At 39.9% G+C, this 19,127-nt stretch overlaps 2 protein-coding genes across 13 annotated transcripts in view; one reads left to right on the top strand and one right to left on the bottom strand.

Annotated features, from left to right (window-relative positions):
* LOC309604781 (uncharacterized protein) overlaps positions 1 to 19,127 on the bottom strand; it is a 138,335-nt gene that overhangs the window by 39,284 nt on the left and 79,924 nt on the right. For 6 of the 11 annotated variants that reach the window (XR_014231038.1, XR_014231039.1, XR_014231040.1 and 3 more), the window contains 4 exons: positions 5,795 to 18,924; positions 4,161 to 4,235; positions 639 to 796; positions 265 to 368 (listed from right to left, as the gene is read on the bottom strand). Coding sequence is in view for 5 of the 11 variants with exons in the window: in XM_082339736.1 (XP_082195862.1) it covers positions 4,090 to 4,235; positions 5,795 to 5,853; positions 16,315 to 16,369; positions 17,327 to 17,444 (378 nt within the window). In the remaining 6 variants the exon portion in view is untranslated. Of the gene's footprint in view, positions 1 to 264; positions 369 to 638; positions 797 to 1,602; positions 4,236 to 5,794; positions 19,069 to 19,127 lie in introns of those variants that run through there. The other 5 variants (XM_082339738.1, XM_082339736.1, XM_082339739.1 and 2 more) reach the window with 5 other exon arrangements.
* LGI1 (leucine rich glioma inactivated 1) overlaps positions 292 to 19,127 on the top strand; it is a gene marked incomplete at its 5' end in the record, with an annotated part of 42,566 nt that continues 23,730 nt past the window's right edge. The window contains 3 exons of one of the 2 annotated variants that reach the window (XM_082339726.1): positions 292 to 1,142; positions 1,536 to 1,607; positions 18,997 to 19,068. In XM_082339726.1, coding sequence (XP_082195852.1) covers positions 292 to 1,142; positions 1,536 to 1,607; positions 18,997 to 19,068 — 995 coding nt within the window. The remainder of the gene's footprint in view (positions 1,143 to 1,535; positions 1,608 to 18,996; positions 19,069 to 19,127) is intronic. The other variant, XM_082339727.1, reaches the window with a different exon arrangement.

The raw sequence follows: 19,127 nt of genomic DNA, 5'->3' as shown, positions 1-19,127 counted from the left end.
CTTTCCAGAGCCCTAGAAACCAAAGTTGGCTGCCTCCTGCTGGCAGGGAGTTACTTCCAGGCTTCTGGTTCCAGCGCTGAAGAAGGGGGAGTGTGAGAGGTGAGGAGGGAGGGTTATACACAGAGGCAGTCAACGAACCGCTTCTATCTCCCTCCCTCACCTCGGGAGGAGGGAATGGCTTACACATGGGGGGGGGAGGGTGCGGGGTGGATTATGAAAATCAATAATTTATGACAGTTAAGTGTCAGAAAAGTATTTACTCACATTCATTCCCTGAAAGTCACATTCTCCATGTGTTCTTGTTTGTCTTTCAGCGATGGCATCAGTCAGGTGGACTCAGCAAGAAATACCAAGGTTTTAGCCAAAAGCTGCAAAGGGAGAGAGTTTCATTTCACTTCATATTTCCAGCCAGGGCTGGCTCCAAAGCTAGCTTTTCTTACTAGGTTGATTTGCCACATGAAAAGCAAATTCCCAAAGGTTTCTGAGATTGCTGAGATCCGATGCAAGATGACTGCTCCCACCCACCAGCCCACCCACCCACTAATAAGACATAATGCCATCCTATTTTTGGTAACAATTAAAGGGCTCCCGGTGCAAGCAGAAAGCTGTTTATTTTCTGTTACATCACTTCGCTTTGCCTTCGAAGGCTGGTCTGTGCTCAGTGTTTTCGTGGTGATGCAAGTCCGCTCTCTCCTCGAGCAGTTGGATCCCTCCCATCTCGCAGCACCTCACAGGTCTCTTCCCCGAGCATTGCATCGCTGGAGCGAGGAGCAGCTCACGAATCAGCTGCAGGTCCCTGTTTTGAAAAGCAGAGAGACAGAGGCAAAGGAAAAGGGTGGACTCTTATGTGACCTGGTCTTAAAGCAAGACAATCACCATCTGAATTCCAGAAGCCCTGTTCATGTTTGGGGATATTTTTTCGACTGCATGGAATCAGAGAGAAGCCAAAGGATGGGAAATGCCTGCAACCCCCTGAAAAGAATTGCTTATTGCCTGTGTCTCTTATCTGCGCTTCTGCTGACTGAGGGGAAGAAACCAGCGAAGCCAAAATGCCCTGCCGTGTGTACTTGTACCAAAGATAATGCTTTATGTGAGAATGCCAGATCCATTCCACGCACCGTTCCTCCTGACGTTATCTCATTGTAAGGCCCGTAAGCATTTTGGTATCTAATTTACAATTTAAAAATTCCAGCCGATGTATTTGGGGCTTTGTATGTATTGGTAGAAGGGCATGGGGAGAGATTCCTCTTGCACGCTTGGCCATTTGACAGGGCTAACATTTTGCTGCATTTAGAAATTTTGATTTTTATTAGCTGCTACAGAACATGCTTAGATATCTTCCACCCCTGAACATTATTATGAGAAACCTGTAGCAGATTCATCTCTCCTACTTCATCTGGGAAGGAACAGTATCGTACTTCATAAAATAGTGTCAAATAGTGACTGTTTTGCTAAACTGGATTAACATAAGATTTGTTCTGTGTGTGTGTCTCTTTGTGTGTGTCTGTTTGTTGTTTTGTTTTGTTTTCTTTCAGATCCTTTGTGAGATCTGGTTTTACTGAAATCTCAGAAGGGAGTTTTTTATTCACACCATCGCTGCAGCTCTTGTGAGAAATATTTATATCATGACTATTTTTAATATAGCATATATTTGGATAACCCTCTAGTAAAACGATCTCAATATTAATTTTGTCAAATGTGATTATATTTCTGGAGAGGAAAGGAATATCAGTAAAGTGAGTCAGATGGGTTTGTTTGCGACTTGACACCAACGGTGCGGATTGATGCTTGCAATTGTAAATTTGCTAACCTATAATGCTAGCTACTTTCATGGCTATTTATGAAGTTGTTGGAATGTTGCAACAATGATCTTCATTTCATTCCACCCTTTTACTTTCATTTTTGACTTGGGAACTTTGGTTATTTTACCCTGGAGTTTCTGAATTAGTCAATATAGAACCCAGCATAACATATGCGCTCAAGATGTTGTCCTCGGGGACCTGGGGCAGGCTGCTACTCTGTATGATTTACCATGTGGGGAAGAAAAATCTCAGTTCTTTCTAGGTAATTCCTTAAAATATTCATTCTCAAGTGACTGCTTTCTAATCTCATCTAATTTATAACTCATCCCCTTATAAGGAGGGAAAGAAAATATTAATATAGGACAGTGCAAAGGATTAGTCTTTGCTGTGTGTATTAAGTTAGCCATGAGGGAACCATATATTCAGTCTATGTCTGCAAATAGTCAAAAAATAATATTTGACTAAGAAATCAGATCTCTCCACAGTCATAATGTAACATGGATAATTTGTTCTGACGTGTAACGTTTGGCCACTGGAGTGTTAGTTCTTAGAGCAGGACCACATACGGGGGCAAGAGGTCCCCCCCGGTGCTCAGGTGTCAGGCCACAGACTGGGTTGTAGTTACCGGTTCCAGGGGGGGAATCAGCCAAATGTCCATCAACTGAGCTGTAGTTATCTTAACTGCATGATCCTGGACCCAAGTTTTTTTGCTTGTTTTCTGGTTTTTGTTTTCTTGCCTTAATTGGCCATTTTGGCCGTTTGAGGTTTTATATACAGAGGCAAACAGCATGTATTTGAAATGCGAGAGACCTGTGTGTAAATCTCACCCTACCACTCCCTAGAAACTAGACATGAAATTATGTGCAAATGACTAACTCTCTCTGAGCCTCAGTCTCCTCATCTGTAAAATGGAGGTGATGACACCTTGAAGAGTTATCAGAGATAAATAAGATTTAAGTAGATAAAATGCTTGGCATAGGATGTGACAAATGGTTACACATTTTATAAATGGTAGGGTTTTAACTTTTTACATAAAGCTAAAAAAACTTTTTAAAAAAATCACTTAATCTATTGTTTCGTCTACATGAAATCCCCAAACTGGTTTGACTATTTCATTTCATAAACCTGATCAGGTGTTTTGACATTATGTAATAATGTTGGCTACTGTCCTTCTACTAGCTAATGTCTTTGAATGATTAACAATTGAGTAGAACATTCCTAAGTGATTTATCTGTTTGATTGATGGCTAATAGTGTGATTAGGGGAAGTGTTAGTACATCAAACAAATTCAAAAAAGACAGAGTCTTTAGCACAGAAAGGGGCAAAGTCTTCAATGCTGGGATCCTTCCGTAGGATAAGAATTGGTTGTATGTGAGAAAGTGATCAGTTGTGCCTATGTTATTATTTGTTAAATACATAAATGGCTCATTTTGAAAGCATCTTTTTGTTGAGCTAAGGCACCTCTCTCTCCCCAGGAGAGTTAAATAGATCAGTCCTTAAAATTCGAGAAGTGTCAGTTGACATATACTACTCAAATTCCAACACTGGATGGTCGTTAGCTGTGACACAGAAAGCCTGGATCAATCAACCTCATCAGTTAGCACCTCTCCACTTTGTGTTTCTGCTGGGTGGACCCGGCCTCAGCAAACACAGATGCTGGACAATGTTATAGAAATAGTTACCGGCTGCTGCAGAGTAATGTGATTACACGTATTTAGAATCACAGAGGATAGCCAAGGAACTGGTTTTTAAATAGCCCACACCGAGCGTGTGTGCCATGCCCCTGTGTTCCATGCTTTGAGTTCCTATGGAACATTCCAGCCCTTATTTCTAAAAGCAGTTCAGTTTTCAGAAATAACAAAAGGGCGAGTAATTCTTGCCCTGGATGTCCTTACTTAACTCACATTGGCTAACCTCAACATGGCAGATTTGTGCCAGTGCTGATCTTATGCAAAATTGTCCAGGGTCAGAGTTTGTCTCTGATCTCCAGCATCCTGTTTCCTAAAGATTTTGCTCCCCATTCTCCCTGTCCAATGTTCTCTGTTTCCTCCTGTCCTCGGGAAAGGGTCTAATAAGCGCATTTTCACTGAGGAGAAAATAAATGAAAAGGCTCCAAGTATGAATAGGGCCATAATCATAACAGTGGTGGGAATGCATGGCTCACAGACAGGAAGAGTTTTTCTGTAGGACAGGGCCATCCACTGCCCTGAAAGCCCCCCACTGGAACAGGAAGACCCAGGGGTCTTATTTGCCTTTGCATGACTTTTGCCATCAGACCAGACCTGGATCACACCAGCCATTGCTTGGGGTTTGCAATGAATTCTAATGGTATTTGTGACCGCGGATTACCAAACTGACCTGTCATATCCTGTGAAGAGATAAACTTCAGAATCGATTCTGCTTGATTGATGTACAAAGGCAGTTGGTTTCTTGCTAAGTTGTGGAAAAGAGAAAAGAAATGACCCATTCCCGTCGCCAACCCTAACAATCTGATAATTTCATTATGGCCCCAAATGCTTTTTCAGACCTTCTGCAGAAGGCAGGATGAGAAGTACTTTTTGAAATGTCAGCCTGGGGTACTGAGGGAAACAGACGTAGTGCCTCCTTAAGTTACATATAATGTTTTTGGCGAAAAGATTCTGGTAGGCCTTGGCTGGCAATGTGTGTTGGAGAACAAGAAAAACAAAAGCCCACACTCTGTAGAGAGGAAGAATAAAATTATCCAATAAAAATTCATCAGATTAGTTATACAAACCTATTTTTTTTAAAACACCTATGGTTTTAAACAATAGCAACAAAACCTTTCCCAAGCAAATGTAATTTCATTCATGTTTCCATAGGCCTGCTGTGAAACATAACCAATGGGAATGATTATTCATTCTAGTCTGTTTTTAGTGATAGGGAGTGGTACTTGTAGTGAAGGCAATTTACAGAAATGTGTTTTCACACTGGACAGTCCTGTTCTTCTCAACCACAGACTAAAATCCCCAATGATATAGGCTCATTACAGAAGTAAAATTCAAATTTAAGAGTATAAAATGTGGCCACATTGCCATTTGTTGATAAAATTTTTAATAAACTAAAGCTATCCAACGCTAAAGAGAGTTCTATTTGCAGGGAGTAAATTACAGGGTTAGGTTAGTATCATGCACACAAAAAAATCTTTATATAAGGATTTGGTGTAACCAGAAAAAATTCTATTTATTCCAGTGAGATTTGATCTTGTCTGAAGCAATAGAATTGATCCCTCTGGGGAAAAAATATCATCATTTCTTTTATTAATCCACAATCAATACATAAATATATAGCCCATAAGAAATCAAAAACTAAAAAACAGACAAGCAAACAGCATGAACAAGATAAATCATAAGTCCATCCTTACTAAGATTTTATCATTCAGTTCTTCAAAATATTATTTGTCCAGGGAAAAATATCCATAGCCTATCTCACCTTTACAGTGATTAGCCTCTTTTTCTATTCCTCCTTATATGACAAATGTAAGAAACATTTAGCAATCTTCAGTGACAACTCAAGCCAAACCTATCAGCTAAGAGAGCTTCTAGAGGAATTATTGGCTGGTTATGCATGAGCATGTTTTGGTTTGTGCCCAGTTGATGGCCCACAGGGACCAAGAAGTAAAAATTTCAATCACCTAGGCTGTTTTGTCTACAATCTGCCCAATGACCCATAGCTCTGATTTTTAACTTCTTAATTAATTAATTGTTGTAACTGTGCACACAGCCCTGTACAACAAATGTTTTCTCTGAAAGTGTATTTCATTCTCTCAATTATTCAAGCAAGAAACTTAGGAGTTACCTCTCCCTCATGTCCACTTTCAACAGGAAACAGCATGAGAATCTGCCATCTCCTCTTCACCCCAGGACCATGGCCCTAACTGAGGCTGCAATCACTGTTCTACAGGCTGCTGGGGAGCTTCTGCACTGGTCCCCCCCGCTTCCGGTCCCTATCCTCCCCACCTCCATCAGTGTTACCTTCTTGAGGCGCAGATCTCATCATGTCACCCTCATGCTTGGAAGCCTTTAACGGTTCCCTAGAGACAGAGAAACATCTGAACAGCTGAGTTGGTATTAATAGAATTTGGCTATTTGTCTAGGGTCATCTCTCGCAGTATTGATCGCACACACACATACACACACACAACACACACACGCTGTAAGATCCATCCATACCAGCCTGAAGTACCTCTATTTTCCCAGGCTCTGTAGATTTTACTGATGTCTGTAGTTCTTCCTGTCATTTTTAGAGCTAACTGTGCTTGTATCTGCCCTTGTGGCTCACGGAGGATTCTCAATAGCCAAGGCCCTAGAAAAGAGCCTGGATGTTATAAGCTTAGATCTTGCTTACTATATGTTTGTTGAATTCAGTTCATATTTTATAGATTTTATACTAGGGATTCCTGTTTTCCTATCAGTAGATAGTCTCGGTCATGCACCTGCTCTTCTGTATGTTTTGTATACACAATCAGATTTCACGTGAATTAACAGAGTGGACGTCTGGAAAGTGGGCTGAACCAAAAAAAAAACATGAAGAGATATTTGTTCATGACATTATGATGTCAAACTTCTTCAACAGATATTTCCAGTGTACTGGAACTTAAAAGGCAAAGCATCCAAAATCTTTCTCTAGACCCACCTCCTGAATCCCTTTTGTCTCACTCTTATTTCCTCTAGGTCTTTGACAAGTACCAAATCATATTTGCCGCCCAGGTTCTCTCCCAGCTTTGACTAGCCTCTCTCCTGTGAAGGTTCAAAGTCCCCCCTTCATCCAGTCTGACAGGACATCCAAAGAAAAATGTTGGTTAAGCATTATTAAGATGAAGAGCAAATTTGTGAACACAAAGAATGTATCATAAGGCAGTCATGATAAGCTCTCTCATTTTGTTCAAAATGATATTCAGTTAATTGGTGAGGATGGTGACTCTTGCCCATTGTTGAGCCTATGGCTGATATAGGCTACAAAATGATCACAGGGCATTACAATGACAGCTGTGATGTCAAAATGGCTAACCCTGGTGAGCTGGCAATGTGGCAAGTAGCAAAGAACACAGGTTTTGTGGTCAAACAGACATGGGTTCAAATCCTCACTCTGCTGCTTCCTAGTTCTGTGATTCGGGGCAAGTTTAACCAAGCCTCATTATCTGCAACTACAAAGTGGGCAATAACCATAGTACCTGTTACACAGGATTACAGTCAGGATTCAATGAAACCGTACATGTAAAGCACTTGGCACGGTTCCTGTAACTCAATAAACATTAGCTTTTATTATAGTTCTGAAAATCACTTTAATTTGAATGACCTTAACATCAGATTAGCATCTGATTGTATAGTTTGGGTTTGCCTACAGTGCTAGCTTTAAAATTTTATTGTTCTACGCATAGGTCTCCATCAGAACCTTCTAAGAAATCTTTCTTCAAATACTTCTCACAAGAAACATGAACTATTTACCTTTCCGAGAATGGGAGGGGAAAGGAGAAGCAGAACGCTTTCACTTCTTCCTCATGAAAAAACAACTGGAACCGTATTTTGTAAACATGTCAAGTTTTGTTAAAAATAATTAACACTGGCCAGTCTTCAGATGAGTAGTTCTGTGGTAAGATGGAAAGAAGCCTGAAGAAGAAGTCAGGGGACTTGGGTTTGAAATCCAGTTCAGACAGTAATGGGCTGTGTGACCAAGTATCCCTGGGCCTCAGATTTTATATGTAGAAAATACCAGAGACAGATTAAATTATGGTTCTCAAACTCAAATGCCCAATGGGGGTTGGGGTGATAAGGTAAATGAAGGAAACAGTTGGGTATAAGACAGTAGGGAGTGGTAGTGACTGGGGTAAACCAGACAAGACATGTCTTATCTAAAAATGACATCTTCAGTTTCAACTGATTATTGCTGATGAGAATGTGGCACATGAATATGCAGTCTTATTTTTTAAATTTTCAGGGGAAGGCAGAAATCTGGAGGCAGATTTTTTAAACAGGATGAAGACCAAACAAAACATATGTAATTGGCATTTTGAGACCTTCATGTTCAATTAACTAAGGTCTCTTTCTGCTTAAAAATTCTATTGTATTCTATTCTATTCTACAAACAGAGTACTGTTTGTAGAATAGAATACATAATATAGAAAATGGCCTTGTTAAAGAAAAGGACAAAATTTATTGTATGAATTCTAACAAACCAGTAAATTACATTGTTAAATGAAAGAGCTTCATTCTATGGAACTGACTATTATAAAGTTATTATTAGAATAATAATGTAGTTCCCAATTTCCCAAGCAGGTCCACTGGGACTTTACCAGGACCTCCCATGGTGGCTGATGGTAAAACAATGTTTCAATATCCCTCCCATGGGGCAAGGACTGGAAAGGAATTGTTGAGCCCATTTACATGGCAGGATGACAGGTGTTTGCCTGTGTAAATTGTGATTAAAAAACAATGAGCCCTTAAAAAATAAACAGACTAGAATTTATATGCACAAGTAACTCCTGACTTGCAGAGAATTCCTTACAGGAGATCAGAGATTCTTCCTAACTTTGCTTCTATAGCTAAACGTTTCTAGATCTTTGAGAATTGTCTTCACTGCCAGTTTACAAGTCATACAATAAAACCAGGCAAAGTTTTGTTAGGGGACATTTGTCATTTTTGTATTGCCTGATGCCAAGCACTGTATATGTCTCATTTTTTATTTCATCATCACAATAACCCTGTGAAGAAGTGTGATTATGTCCATTTTGCAGATGAAGCACTAAATCCTAGAAGGGTTAGGTAACCTCCACGATGTCACACCCCTCATAAGTCGCAGAGCCGGAGTGTAAACCCACATCCTCACTTTTAACTACTTCTCTCTGCTTCCTCTTGAACATGAATAACTGGGCTTAACTTTGCATAGCTTTGCTCCCCAAATTGAATCCCCTCTCAAAGGGTTAACCTTTGCCATTAGTGAGGATAATGCAGGGGATGTGTCCTCATTCCTGGAGACAATCATTGACAAGCCCTTTCAAAGAGTGGCCCGCTGCAAGAACATCGAGTTTCCCTAGGGTTCAACTCTCCTTTGTATGTGTAAACTCTGGTCTCCTTCCTTTGAAAGAGAGAGAGAGTGAAGAAAAGAGCAAACAGAAAGGGACTTATATACTTTAAAGTTATATCTTAGACCAGTGTTTTCTAAACTTGTGTCCTATAGAACAGTTGTCCTGAAAAAAAAAAAAGAGTTCTGTGCTCAAATAAATTTGGGAAACTGCCCATTCTATCCCTGCTTGGCTACTTGCAGTGCACCTTGGCTTAGAAAAGCCTCTGGAATTATTTTATGTTGTTTTCCTTTTCTTAACCTACAGTAGGATATTGGGAATCTATGCCTTCGGTGTTCGCTTTATTTATTTATTTATTTAAAAGAGCTTCTTTTTATTTTTTTATTATTTATTCATTTATTTATTTATTTATGGCTGTGTTGGGTCTTTGTTGCTGTGCGCGGGCTTTCTCTAGTTGCAGCAAGCGGGGGCTACTCTTCGTTGCGGTGCGCGGGCTTCTCATTGCGGTGGCTTCTCTTGTTGCGGAACACGGGCTCTAGGTGCGCGGGCTTCAGTAGTTGCGGCACATGGGCTTAGTTGCTCCGCGGCATGTGGGATCTTCCTGGACCAGGGCTCGAACCCATGTCCCCTGCATTGGCAGGCGGATTCTTAACCACTGCGCCACCAGGGAAGTCCCTTGCTTTATTTATTAGCTTAATTATTTATACCTCAGCTTGTTCTAGAGAGGCTTGCTAACAGAGCTTGGGCGGGTAGAAAGAATCCTATCTTAAAGGATCCATTAAACCATCTATCTCCATATAAGGAGTGACTCACTGCCAGGCTCTCCACCTGGTCAAGCAGCGTGGCACACTCTGCTTCTTTGGGGACCTCCCAGTGGAGCTCCATCTTTCAGAGGAAGTAGATTGTCACTTGCAGCCCATTCAACAGGAAAAAGCCCCTTGAGCTTAAATTTACACTCTCACTATTTTTGTTTTGAGAGGATTCCCTCACAGCTATTTCCCAAATGGCTAATCCAGCATTTCCCTGGGTATACACACTGTATGTAAAACTCAATGATAAAAGGGTCCCATTATCAATAAGATTGGGAAGTTGCATATTTAAATCCCTTTTGAAGAGTCTCAATTTACTTAAGGATAGAAAGATTCGTGTAATTAGGAACCCCGAGTAACTTCATTTACCCACTTCCCCCAAATTTATTTGTCTGGTTTTTTATGTTGTTGTTCATGTAAAACCTCTTAACCCCGTAAAGGCCTTGTGTTCCAGGGACTACACTCTGGGAACTACTGGGCAAGGCTAGCCTAGATTTGTAGCAGATACTGGGCAGATCTGATAGGACTGAAAAGAGGAAGCATGGCCTTGCCCATGACCATTACCAGTCCAAGGGCAGATCATACCTGGGCACAGAATCCCAGCTCTGCCAGTTACAAGCTTCAAATTACTTTACCTCTCTCACCTTGGGTTTCGTTGTATTTTAAATGGAGACTATAAAACCTACATTATAGTGTTCATTGGAGGATCAAAATGAGTTAATAGATGGCAATCTGATAAAGATGAGGCTTGGCATAGAATAGGCTTTAAATACTTTAAATAAAATTTAAGTCCCTCCTCCTTTGTTTTTTAGGAGCAGGGAAATACAGACTGAATTTACAAACAACATCGGGAGGGTGGGCTGTTGACTAGTTATGCCAATGTCTATAAAGGAAAAATTTTGACTATCCTGGGAGGAGAGGTAATGAACTATAAAACCAAAGGGGTGGGCCCATGCTCAAGTCTTTGCTAGTGTGCATGCCAAGAATATTCCCCAGGGAATCCCTGCAAATCTAAAATCTACATTCTAAACCTGGCGCTGCTGCTGACAAAAGATGTGGCCTTGAATAAGTCACTTAATTCTGCGGGCCTCAGTTTCCTCACCTGAGGAATTGAATGGCATATCTCTCTAGGGTGCCCCCCCTCAGACTTATGAGAGCAAAATTAAGGTTATTCTCCATCAAGCCAGGTCGAAGAGGTGGTGGTCTACTTAAGGATCAGCTGAATTACATTGAAAATGTTTTCCAAGGATGAAAGTCAAAAAGAACTGTGACATAATGCGCTCATATGTGATGTTCCCATTTTAATGTTTTCCTATCTTAAGAGCATATTTTAAAATATTCAAATGTAAATTATTCAAGTGGCACATGCACTTAGAATGTGTGCATTTAACTAAAGTTAATCATCAGCCTATTACTAATTTTCATTCAACCAGTCCTATTCTTTTGGATAAAGGAGAATATTAGTAACAGTTAGAAGGTCTGAATCATTTAAGCAGAGGCAGCTCTAAACAAGTTGGCCAGCCCCTCCAGCTATGCCCTCGAATCTTCCAACAGCTGTAACCCATGCATCTTGCTCTCTCATTTACATATATATGCACATATACACATACAGGCACACATATGTACTTGGAAGTATGTTTACGCAACACTGCCCATGGCTGCCTAATTCCCTGGACAACGCTAGTAACAGTTCTCTTAGGTAGGTGACAATCTCACTGGACCTCAGTTTCCCACTCTATATAACTAAGGTCCTTCACTAGAGCTAAAAGCTCTTCCAGCTCTGATATTTTATGTCTACGATCTTTGCTGAGCTATTTCTTGGCAGAAGCATTGGAGACATGCTCTTATACATTATCTCATGGAATTCTTAGAATCTTCCAGGAAATCTTTTTGTTACTATCATTCCTATTTTAACAGATGATGAAATAGATTTACCTCCTTGATGTATCATTTACATAATAAGTGGCAGCCACAAACTTAGAAACCAGATTCTCTATTCTATGTCTAATCAGTGCCATCTCTAAGCGACAGCCCAATGCTGGCTGCTCACTCTTCTCTTCTTCATCCAGAGTAGCCCTTACTGAGGGGGGGTTTATGGGAGAGCCCCCTAAATCATCCCCCCTCCATAGCTGCAAGAATCTGCTTTGGGCTGGAAGATAAAATGCAGACCACTTGTGGAACAATGACAATTCTGATGGCAGTTAAGATGTCACGGGTGACTAGAGAGAGTCTGAAGAAGTGTCATTAGAGCCAGGGGGCCCTGATGTGACCAGATGAGCAGTCTGGTTTGAGACAAGGGGAGATTTTCCCAGCAGGGTTATTCCTCCCATTCAGCCATCTGCAGACCTGCCTCCCCACAATGCCCCACTCCTCACGTAGAGGCCATGCCTACTCTTCCATGAATGAAGCCTGCAGCGCTACAAGCCTGACGCATACATCTTTCAAGCTAGTTTAGACCCCTCATTTGACAACATAGAGAGAAGAAGTGATGTGCTCAAGGTCACACAGAGGATTTATGGCCAAGTGGGAATGAAGACCCAGGCTTTGCGATTCCCTCTGCAACATGCTCCTTCCCTAGTCCCTAGAAGAGGTGAGAAGCCAGGGCAAGAAACCACTTTAGCAGCCCATCAGCCTTGGCATCGACACATGTCCCTCCTGCCCAGTTATTTTACTCTTGTGGACCCCCAGCTGGACGTTGGGCAGCCTTAGCCTTGACCTCCTTCTAATGTAGCTAGATCCTCATTCTGTGATCCTCTGCTTCTTCCTTTACTTCTCTATTGCTGATCCCAGCACTTGAGCTCCATGCTAACCCTATCACACTCTTCTCTGCTCCTTTTGAATTAAGTGTTGCTGGTCCTAGCTTTTCAACTAGGAACCCCCTAATAACCTTTCAGCCTTGGTGTTAATTTATTGCTTATGGAGAGATGTGACCCACTGCTACAGACAGTTGAAAATAGGTAGTCAGAAGGAAGAACTGGAGCTCAGGATTAGCAGACATTTTACAGATCTCACCCTCTGGTCCCAGTGCAATATTAATTTTAAATTATGAAAGCTTTTTTTTTTAAAAAAAACAAACTATCATCAACAGGTGATTTTAAGAATATTATTCTAAATATTTGTTGAAATCAAATATGCAATTTTAAGAGATTACATTTAAAATTTACTGGATGCTTTACATAGAGGTAAAGTCATATTTCTAAATATTGATACTTTCATTTTAAATCAGAAAGAATAAAAACATATGATTTGAGCATGAAACAATACATATTCTAAGGACCTCAAGAGAAAATAAATAATAAACAGAAAAAATAATAAATTAGGAAGCAGTGGGAATAATAAGTAAATCCAAGATTTCATTTTTGGAAAAACCCAATAAAATAGCAGACATTTGAAGGAAGTAATATGTACTCGCAAGTGGCGGGGCGGGGGAGGGCATTAATTATTCAACAACAGGCTTTGGCAAATTTGGGTAAATATCTAGGCAGGAATCAAGGCAATGTCTCACCTCACATCATAGATAAAAGTAAGTCCCAAATAAATTAGAGTCCAAAAAAAAAGCTTAAGGAGGGAGGTTTAGGTAATATTTCATTAATATCAAGGTAGGAAAAAACATTTTAAGAATTACAGCAAAGAAAGAATATATAATAGAAGTTGATATATTTTGTTAAAATGTAAAACGTCTATATGTTAAAAATAATGATTCAAAAGGCAAATCATAATCAGTAGGGAAAAACTCAGCATCAAATAATAAAGGAAAAGAATAGGTAATATCCTTAGTAAATAAAAGGTGCTTAGAAAGCAACAAAAATGGTCAAAGGACATGATTTCATAGAAAAAGAAACAAAAATGATAATACTAAATGTTGGTAAGGATGTGGTAAGAACAGGCCTTTTTATATTCAGAATTGAACATGTAATTTGATACAAGTTAGTAATAAACTACAGACATACAAACCATATACAATCAATAATGCTACTTTTAAAAATCTATCCTAAGTCTATTCTAAGGAAAGAATTAGGAATATGGAAAAATACTTGCATGAGAGGGTGGTTATGGTAGTGTTTATAATAGTGAAAATTGGAGTCAACAATAAAAAAGTTAAATCCCGATATCTCCATAATACAAAACGTACTCGTCTGTTAAAATTATATATTGAAAATGTATTGTCCTGAGAAATTGTTCTTGAAAAAATAAGTACATTAAAAGGAGGACACAGAACAATATAAAAATTATTATTCCAATTTTATAAATACATGTATATATCATATATTTATTATATATACACATATTCACATCTTTAGGTAGTATGATTACAGTGATCTTTATTTTCTTCTTTAAGCTTTTCTTTATTTTCCAGAATTTCTACACTGAGCATATAGCGTCCTTAAGCAGAATACACTGAACTGCCTTCAGATTTTTAAAATTCTTGACTTGAAAAAAATACAAGTTGACATGATCTTAACGTGACTTTAAGACTGCTTATTTTGAGTAATTAATTCCTTTAAAAAAGGAATTATGATTTAATTAAATTTCTTAAATCTGCATAAGCTGAGTAGTGTTATTATGGTTGTCTACCGGAATGTGGATGTTGTATCACTATGTGATCCGGGTCCTATACTGAGAGACCACCCAGTGTGTGGAAAGGGCAGTAGACCAGGAGTCTTGGGCCTCGTGACCTTGGTCAAAGCTTTTAACAGCCCTCTAGGCCTCAGTTTCCTCCTGCCAAACAGCTATTAACACCTACTCTACCACTTTCACAGAGTTGTTTCAAAGACCAAATAAGATAATGCAGCAGGAGTCTATGAAATACAGGCTATTATGGAGGCAACAATCATCATTTAAAGAATGAGCTATTGCCTGCATGGTATTGATAGTTGATATGTATGGTCTTAAATGTCTTTCTTGATAAGGAAATATACACTCCCTTGGTTGCAGAGGAAAAAAATCCTCCCCACACCTCCTACACTCCGTTGTTTTCATACTGCATTCATGAGACTGATGGCTAAGAGACCTAAGTGCACAGCCCTTGCAGGGAGGGTACAGAAAGGACAAGGTGCATCCCTGTGTCCACCTCCACCAAAATTCTAGGGAACAGTGCCTGCCTTTTTCCCTCCCTAAGAATAGAGGAAGTGGCAGAGACCTCAAATGTTCCCACAGGATCAGGGGCAGAGGGCAAACTCTACATTATCTCTGCACCAACCTACCGGATGGCCGTTTGGCAAGTGTATGGATAGAGATCTCTGATTTGTAGCTCAGGGTAACCAGTTCATTCAGACAGTACACTTATCCCCACCCACCCCTCCATGTGCTACTTTTGTGAGGGCAGTTGTCAAATCTGAGTCATATTATTGTGGACTCCTGCTACCCGTAGTTATGGAGACAGGACAATCCACAGCACCTCTGTGTACCAGAGCAATTATTCCAGCCACACCTGCTGCAAGGAGCACAGGCCCCCTCGGTCACCACAGGTAAAGGAAGGCTATTGTGGCTGACCAGAAAGTTTACCATATGCAGCCCTGGCTGTGTGTAAGAGACACCTGGGGAGCTTTTAAATATCCCATGCCCAGGCCACACACCAGGTATAGAATTTAACCAGAATCCCTGAGGGCGAGAACCCAGTATCAGTATTCTTAAAGCTCCCCAGGTGTTTCCAAGTGCAACTAAGATTGAGAAGCGCAGGTGTAGGATCTAACACAGATGTGGGCATCTCCCTGCTCCAGCCTTCACACACACTGCCCTTTGTGAGGTCTCCTCTGCATTCCACTCTCCTCTGAGTGTGCCTTGCACAGTTTGCCTGCCATGGAGCTAACTCAACCCGAAGGCCTCTTTTCTCCTTCAGCTCCTCTGCTGGCTGGTTCCATCTGTTTGTGATTCCAAATCCCCAAGAAGGGATTCATCTTCAGCCCAACTCACCTTTTTGAACCAGACTAGTTGGGCCATGGGATGCTGACTGACCCCAGGATCAGCTACTCTGGATGAAGAACGGAGTCCTTCTTGTTCTCGTAATTTATGAAAAGGGACAGAGGTCATGTGGTATAAAACTTGGCCACCTTGGTCTGCCCCAGATCTGTTTTGTGTGAAGATGGGGTGAGGTGACACAGTTTCCCTTAACAGGGACTTTGGGATTCTTTAACACATCTGGCTCAATAACAAATCATGATATTGAAATCAAACATTTATAAAGGAACCCATACAAATTAAAGATTGGCATTTTACCCCCTTTATATCACAGGACCTTTTAAAGTTTTTTAAAGTATATATAGGATAATAAAATGGATAGCCTGCTCAACTATATTTAGAATGCATGTATAAATTTACAAATCTTTGTCCATGGAATCCTTGTCCAAAGAAAATTACAATTGAATTTAGAATCTAAGGACTAAGATATTCATTATTATCTTAGCCAGAGGGATTTGTTTTAGCTTTTATAAGAAAACTTTTTATTGAAATATAATTTACGTAAAGAAAAGTGTGCATACCCTAAGTGTACATCTTGATAGTTTAAATTAAGACAATTTTTTTAGAGCCGTTTTAGGTTCACAGCAAAACTGAAGAGAAGGCACAGAGATTTCCCATAGACCCACTACCCTGACACGTGCATAGCCTCCCCCATCACCAGCCTCCTCCACCAAGGTGGTATGTTTGTTACAACTGATGAACTTACTTGATCACCCAGAGTCCATAGTCTACATTAGGGTTCAGTCTTGGTGCTGTACATCCTATGGACAAATGTACAGTGACATGTATCCATCATTATGGTAGCACACGGAGTATTTGCACTGCCCTAAAAATCCTCTGTGCTCTGCCTATTCATCACTCCCACCCCTGCCATGATTTTTTATAAAGTTAACACCCTTGTAACCAGCACCCAGGTCAAGAAACCAAACATTATCATTACCCCAAAGACTCCCTTTGTGCCCCCTTCCAGTTGCTACTCACCTTCGAGGGTAAACCCTATCTTGACTTCTGCCAGCATAGATTAGTTTTGCTGGGTTTTGTTCTTTATATAAGTGCAATCATGTAGGATGTACTTTATTGCATTCTGGCTTCTTTCCCTGGACTTAGGTTTGTGAGATTCACCCATATTCTTGCGTGTTGTTGTAGTTTTAGCCAGAGGTTTTGATCCTTATGAGCTAGTTCAGCAAACACAATTCAGCCAGGAAATATGCTCAGGGGTGAGGACCCAAAAGTCAATAAAGATAAGCCCCTGCTATAAGGAACATTCAATCTAGTAATGTAGTAATGACCAGAATTTAATGTAAAGTAAATCCTTCTTTATTTTACAAATGTTTATTCAGTGTCCACTATGGGACAGGCACTATTACAGGTGCTAGGGATAAGCAATGAACAAGCAGATAAAAATTCTAGTGGAAACCCTGTTTTAGTTCCCTGACATGTGTGGGCTAATTCTGCCCACTAATATCTATATCCTACCCTGTTATGCATATGATTCAACATAAGGAGAACTAGTGTTAGAAGCCATTTCTTCCAGTGACTTGGAGTGAGTGATTTTGAAGCCACTGGTCCAACCACGGGACAGTTTGCAAACCAGTGAGCATGGGAGGTATTTCTCTGTATCTATTTCTGCCTTATTTCATTCTCTCCATCCTTGATGCTGCCTATACAGAATGAAACAAAAATCTGGAACCTAAGGAAGACTTTGGATGGTAGCTTACCTTGGAGTAAGGCTGAGCAATCCTCTTGTTTCCCAGAACCATGAAGTAAGAAGAGACAATTGCCAAAGTTGTGACTGAAATCATAAAACTTTGAATTTGTTTGAATAACTATGGGCATCTAATATGTATGACTATTCGATAGTGTTGACTCTTCAGAGTCTAGTGAATCACTTGAGTATAAAGCTATGTATGATGTTGGAAGGAGAAGGGATAGAAGAGAATCCAACATCATTCCAGGAATGATAGCGTAGGAAGAAATGCAAGAGATCATCTGGTTTTGTTTGTTTGGTTTGTGTTTTCCCCCATTTTTACAGAAATTTTCAAGCATATATAAAAGTAGAGATAATAGTAAAATTCACTCCCATGGACCTAGCCTCCAGCTTCAGAAATTACCACCTCATGCTCAGTTCATCTCTAACCCACTGCTACCCCATTCTCTCAATATTTTGAAGGAATCCCAGATGTCAAATAAGTTATTCACAACTGTTTAGAAAGTGAGATCTCCTAGTTTTAATCCCCTTAGTTAACAGGCTCAGAGAGGGTAAGTCACTAAGTTGGTTAGTGGCAGTTATTTTTAACCCCTACACCTCAAAAATAAAAGTCAAAAAGTTTACTAACAGAGAATATTGGACTTTACATAGTACAATTAAACAGTACGTATGAGACATGAGTTGTCAAATTATGTCAAACTTCTGGTCTGTCCCATGACCACGGTCACATTTTGGACTCTAATTACAAGTGAAATATGAGGTTCTCCCATATGAAAACCTTAACACGTAGACTAAATGTCACTTGAACTCATTGTAAATTTGTCATCAGTACATGTAAAACTTTATTTTCAGTTTTTATCAACACTTTATCTAATGAATTCCATAAATTGTCACTCTAAAAAAATAACTTTGTATTATTTGACCTATAACCACCTCTGTTAAGCCTCCCATTCAGAAAAAAAAATTCTTCGGGAAATTCAACAGGATGTGGGGAAAGCTGGTTGATGTTCCTTTTCATCAGTTATTTTGAAACCAAATCCCTTTGGATTTTGAAATTGCAAATAGATTTGTCCAAGTAAAAGTATTCCTTTTCAACTATGTAGTAATAAAATGGGTCTGAGACTCTTCCTAAGCCTCATTGTTTCCCATCTTCAGCCTGTTCTATTTTCAAAGTAGGAGGTTAGTTGATTTTTATTAAGCCAGTGTCGGTGGCTTATCTACTATGAGATATCATAGCATAACCAGACATGGAGCTAGTTTTCTAGGTTTCCCAGGCTTGAAACCATGACACCATTATTTGGCCTGGTCAGAATGTTCCAGAAGTTTCTAGAGCAAGAGGGAGAGATGCTGCTAGTGTCTTTGCATGGAAACCTGCAACATGTTGATTTGGCTGTCGACTGCCATACTTGCCCTATTGTATCTCAAAATGTTACCCAGGGCATGTGACATCCATCCCTGTGAGGAGTGGGGCACAAGGCACCCCCTCAATGAGCGTTTGATGAGATAATTGACGGTTAAAAAAAAAAGCTGCAAAAATTACCTGAATAAGTAACACTGTAGAAGGCAGACATCCAGACATTTTTCCGTGCACAACTCCCACTCGTTTCTCTGAGAGATAAAAGCAGCAAAGATTGACAATCTGTCAGTTTAACCATTTCATTGTGAACTTTTTCTGGGCAGGTTATTCACATCGAACTCATTTGATGTGATCAGTGATGATGCTTTTATTGGTCTCCCACATCTAGAGTATTTGTAAGTAAAATAACCTTTTTTTTTTTTTTTAACATAATGATTCAGTACAAGGGCTCTGA

This window comes from Balaenoptera borealis, assembly GCF_965194805.1.
Source record: "Balaenoptera borealis genome assembly, chromosome: 10".
Lineage (NCBI taxonomy): Eukaryota > Metazoa > Chordata > Mammalia > Artiodactyla > Balaenopteridae > Balaenoptera > Balaenoptera borealis.
Note: the sequence above shows the minus strand (reverse complement) of the source record. Positions and strands in the feature narration are given on the sequence as shown.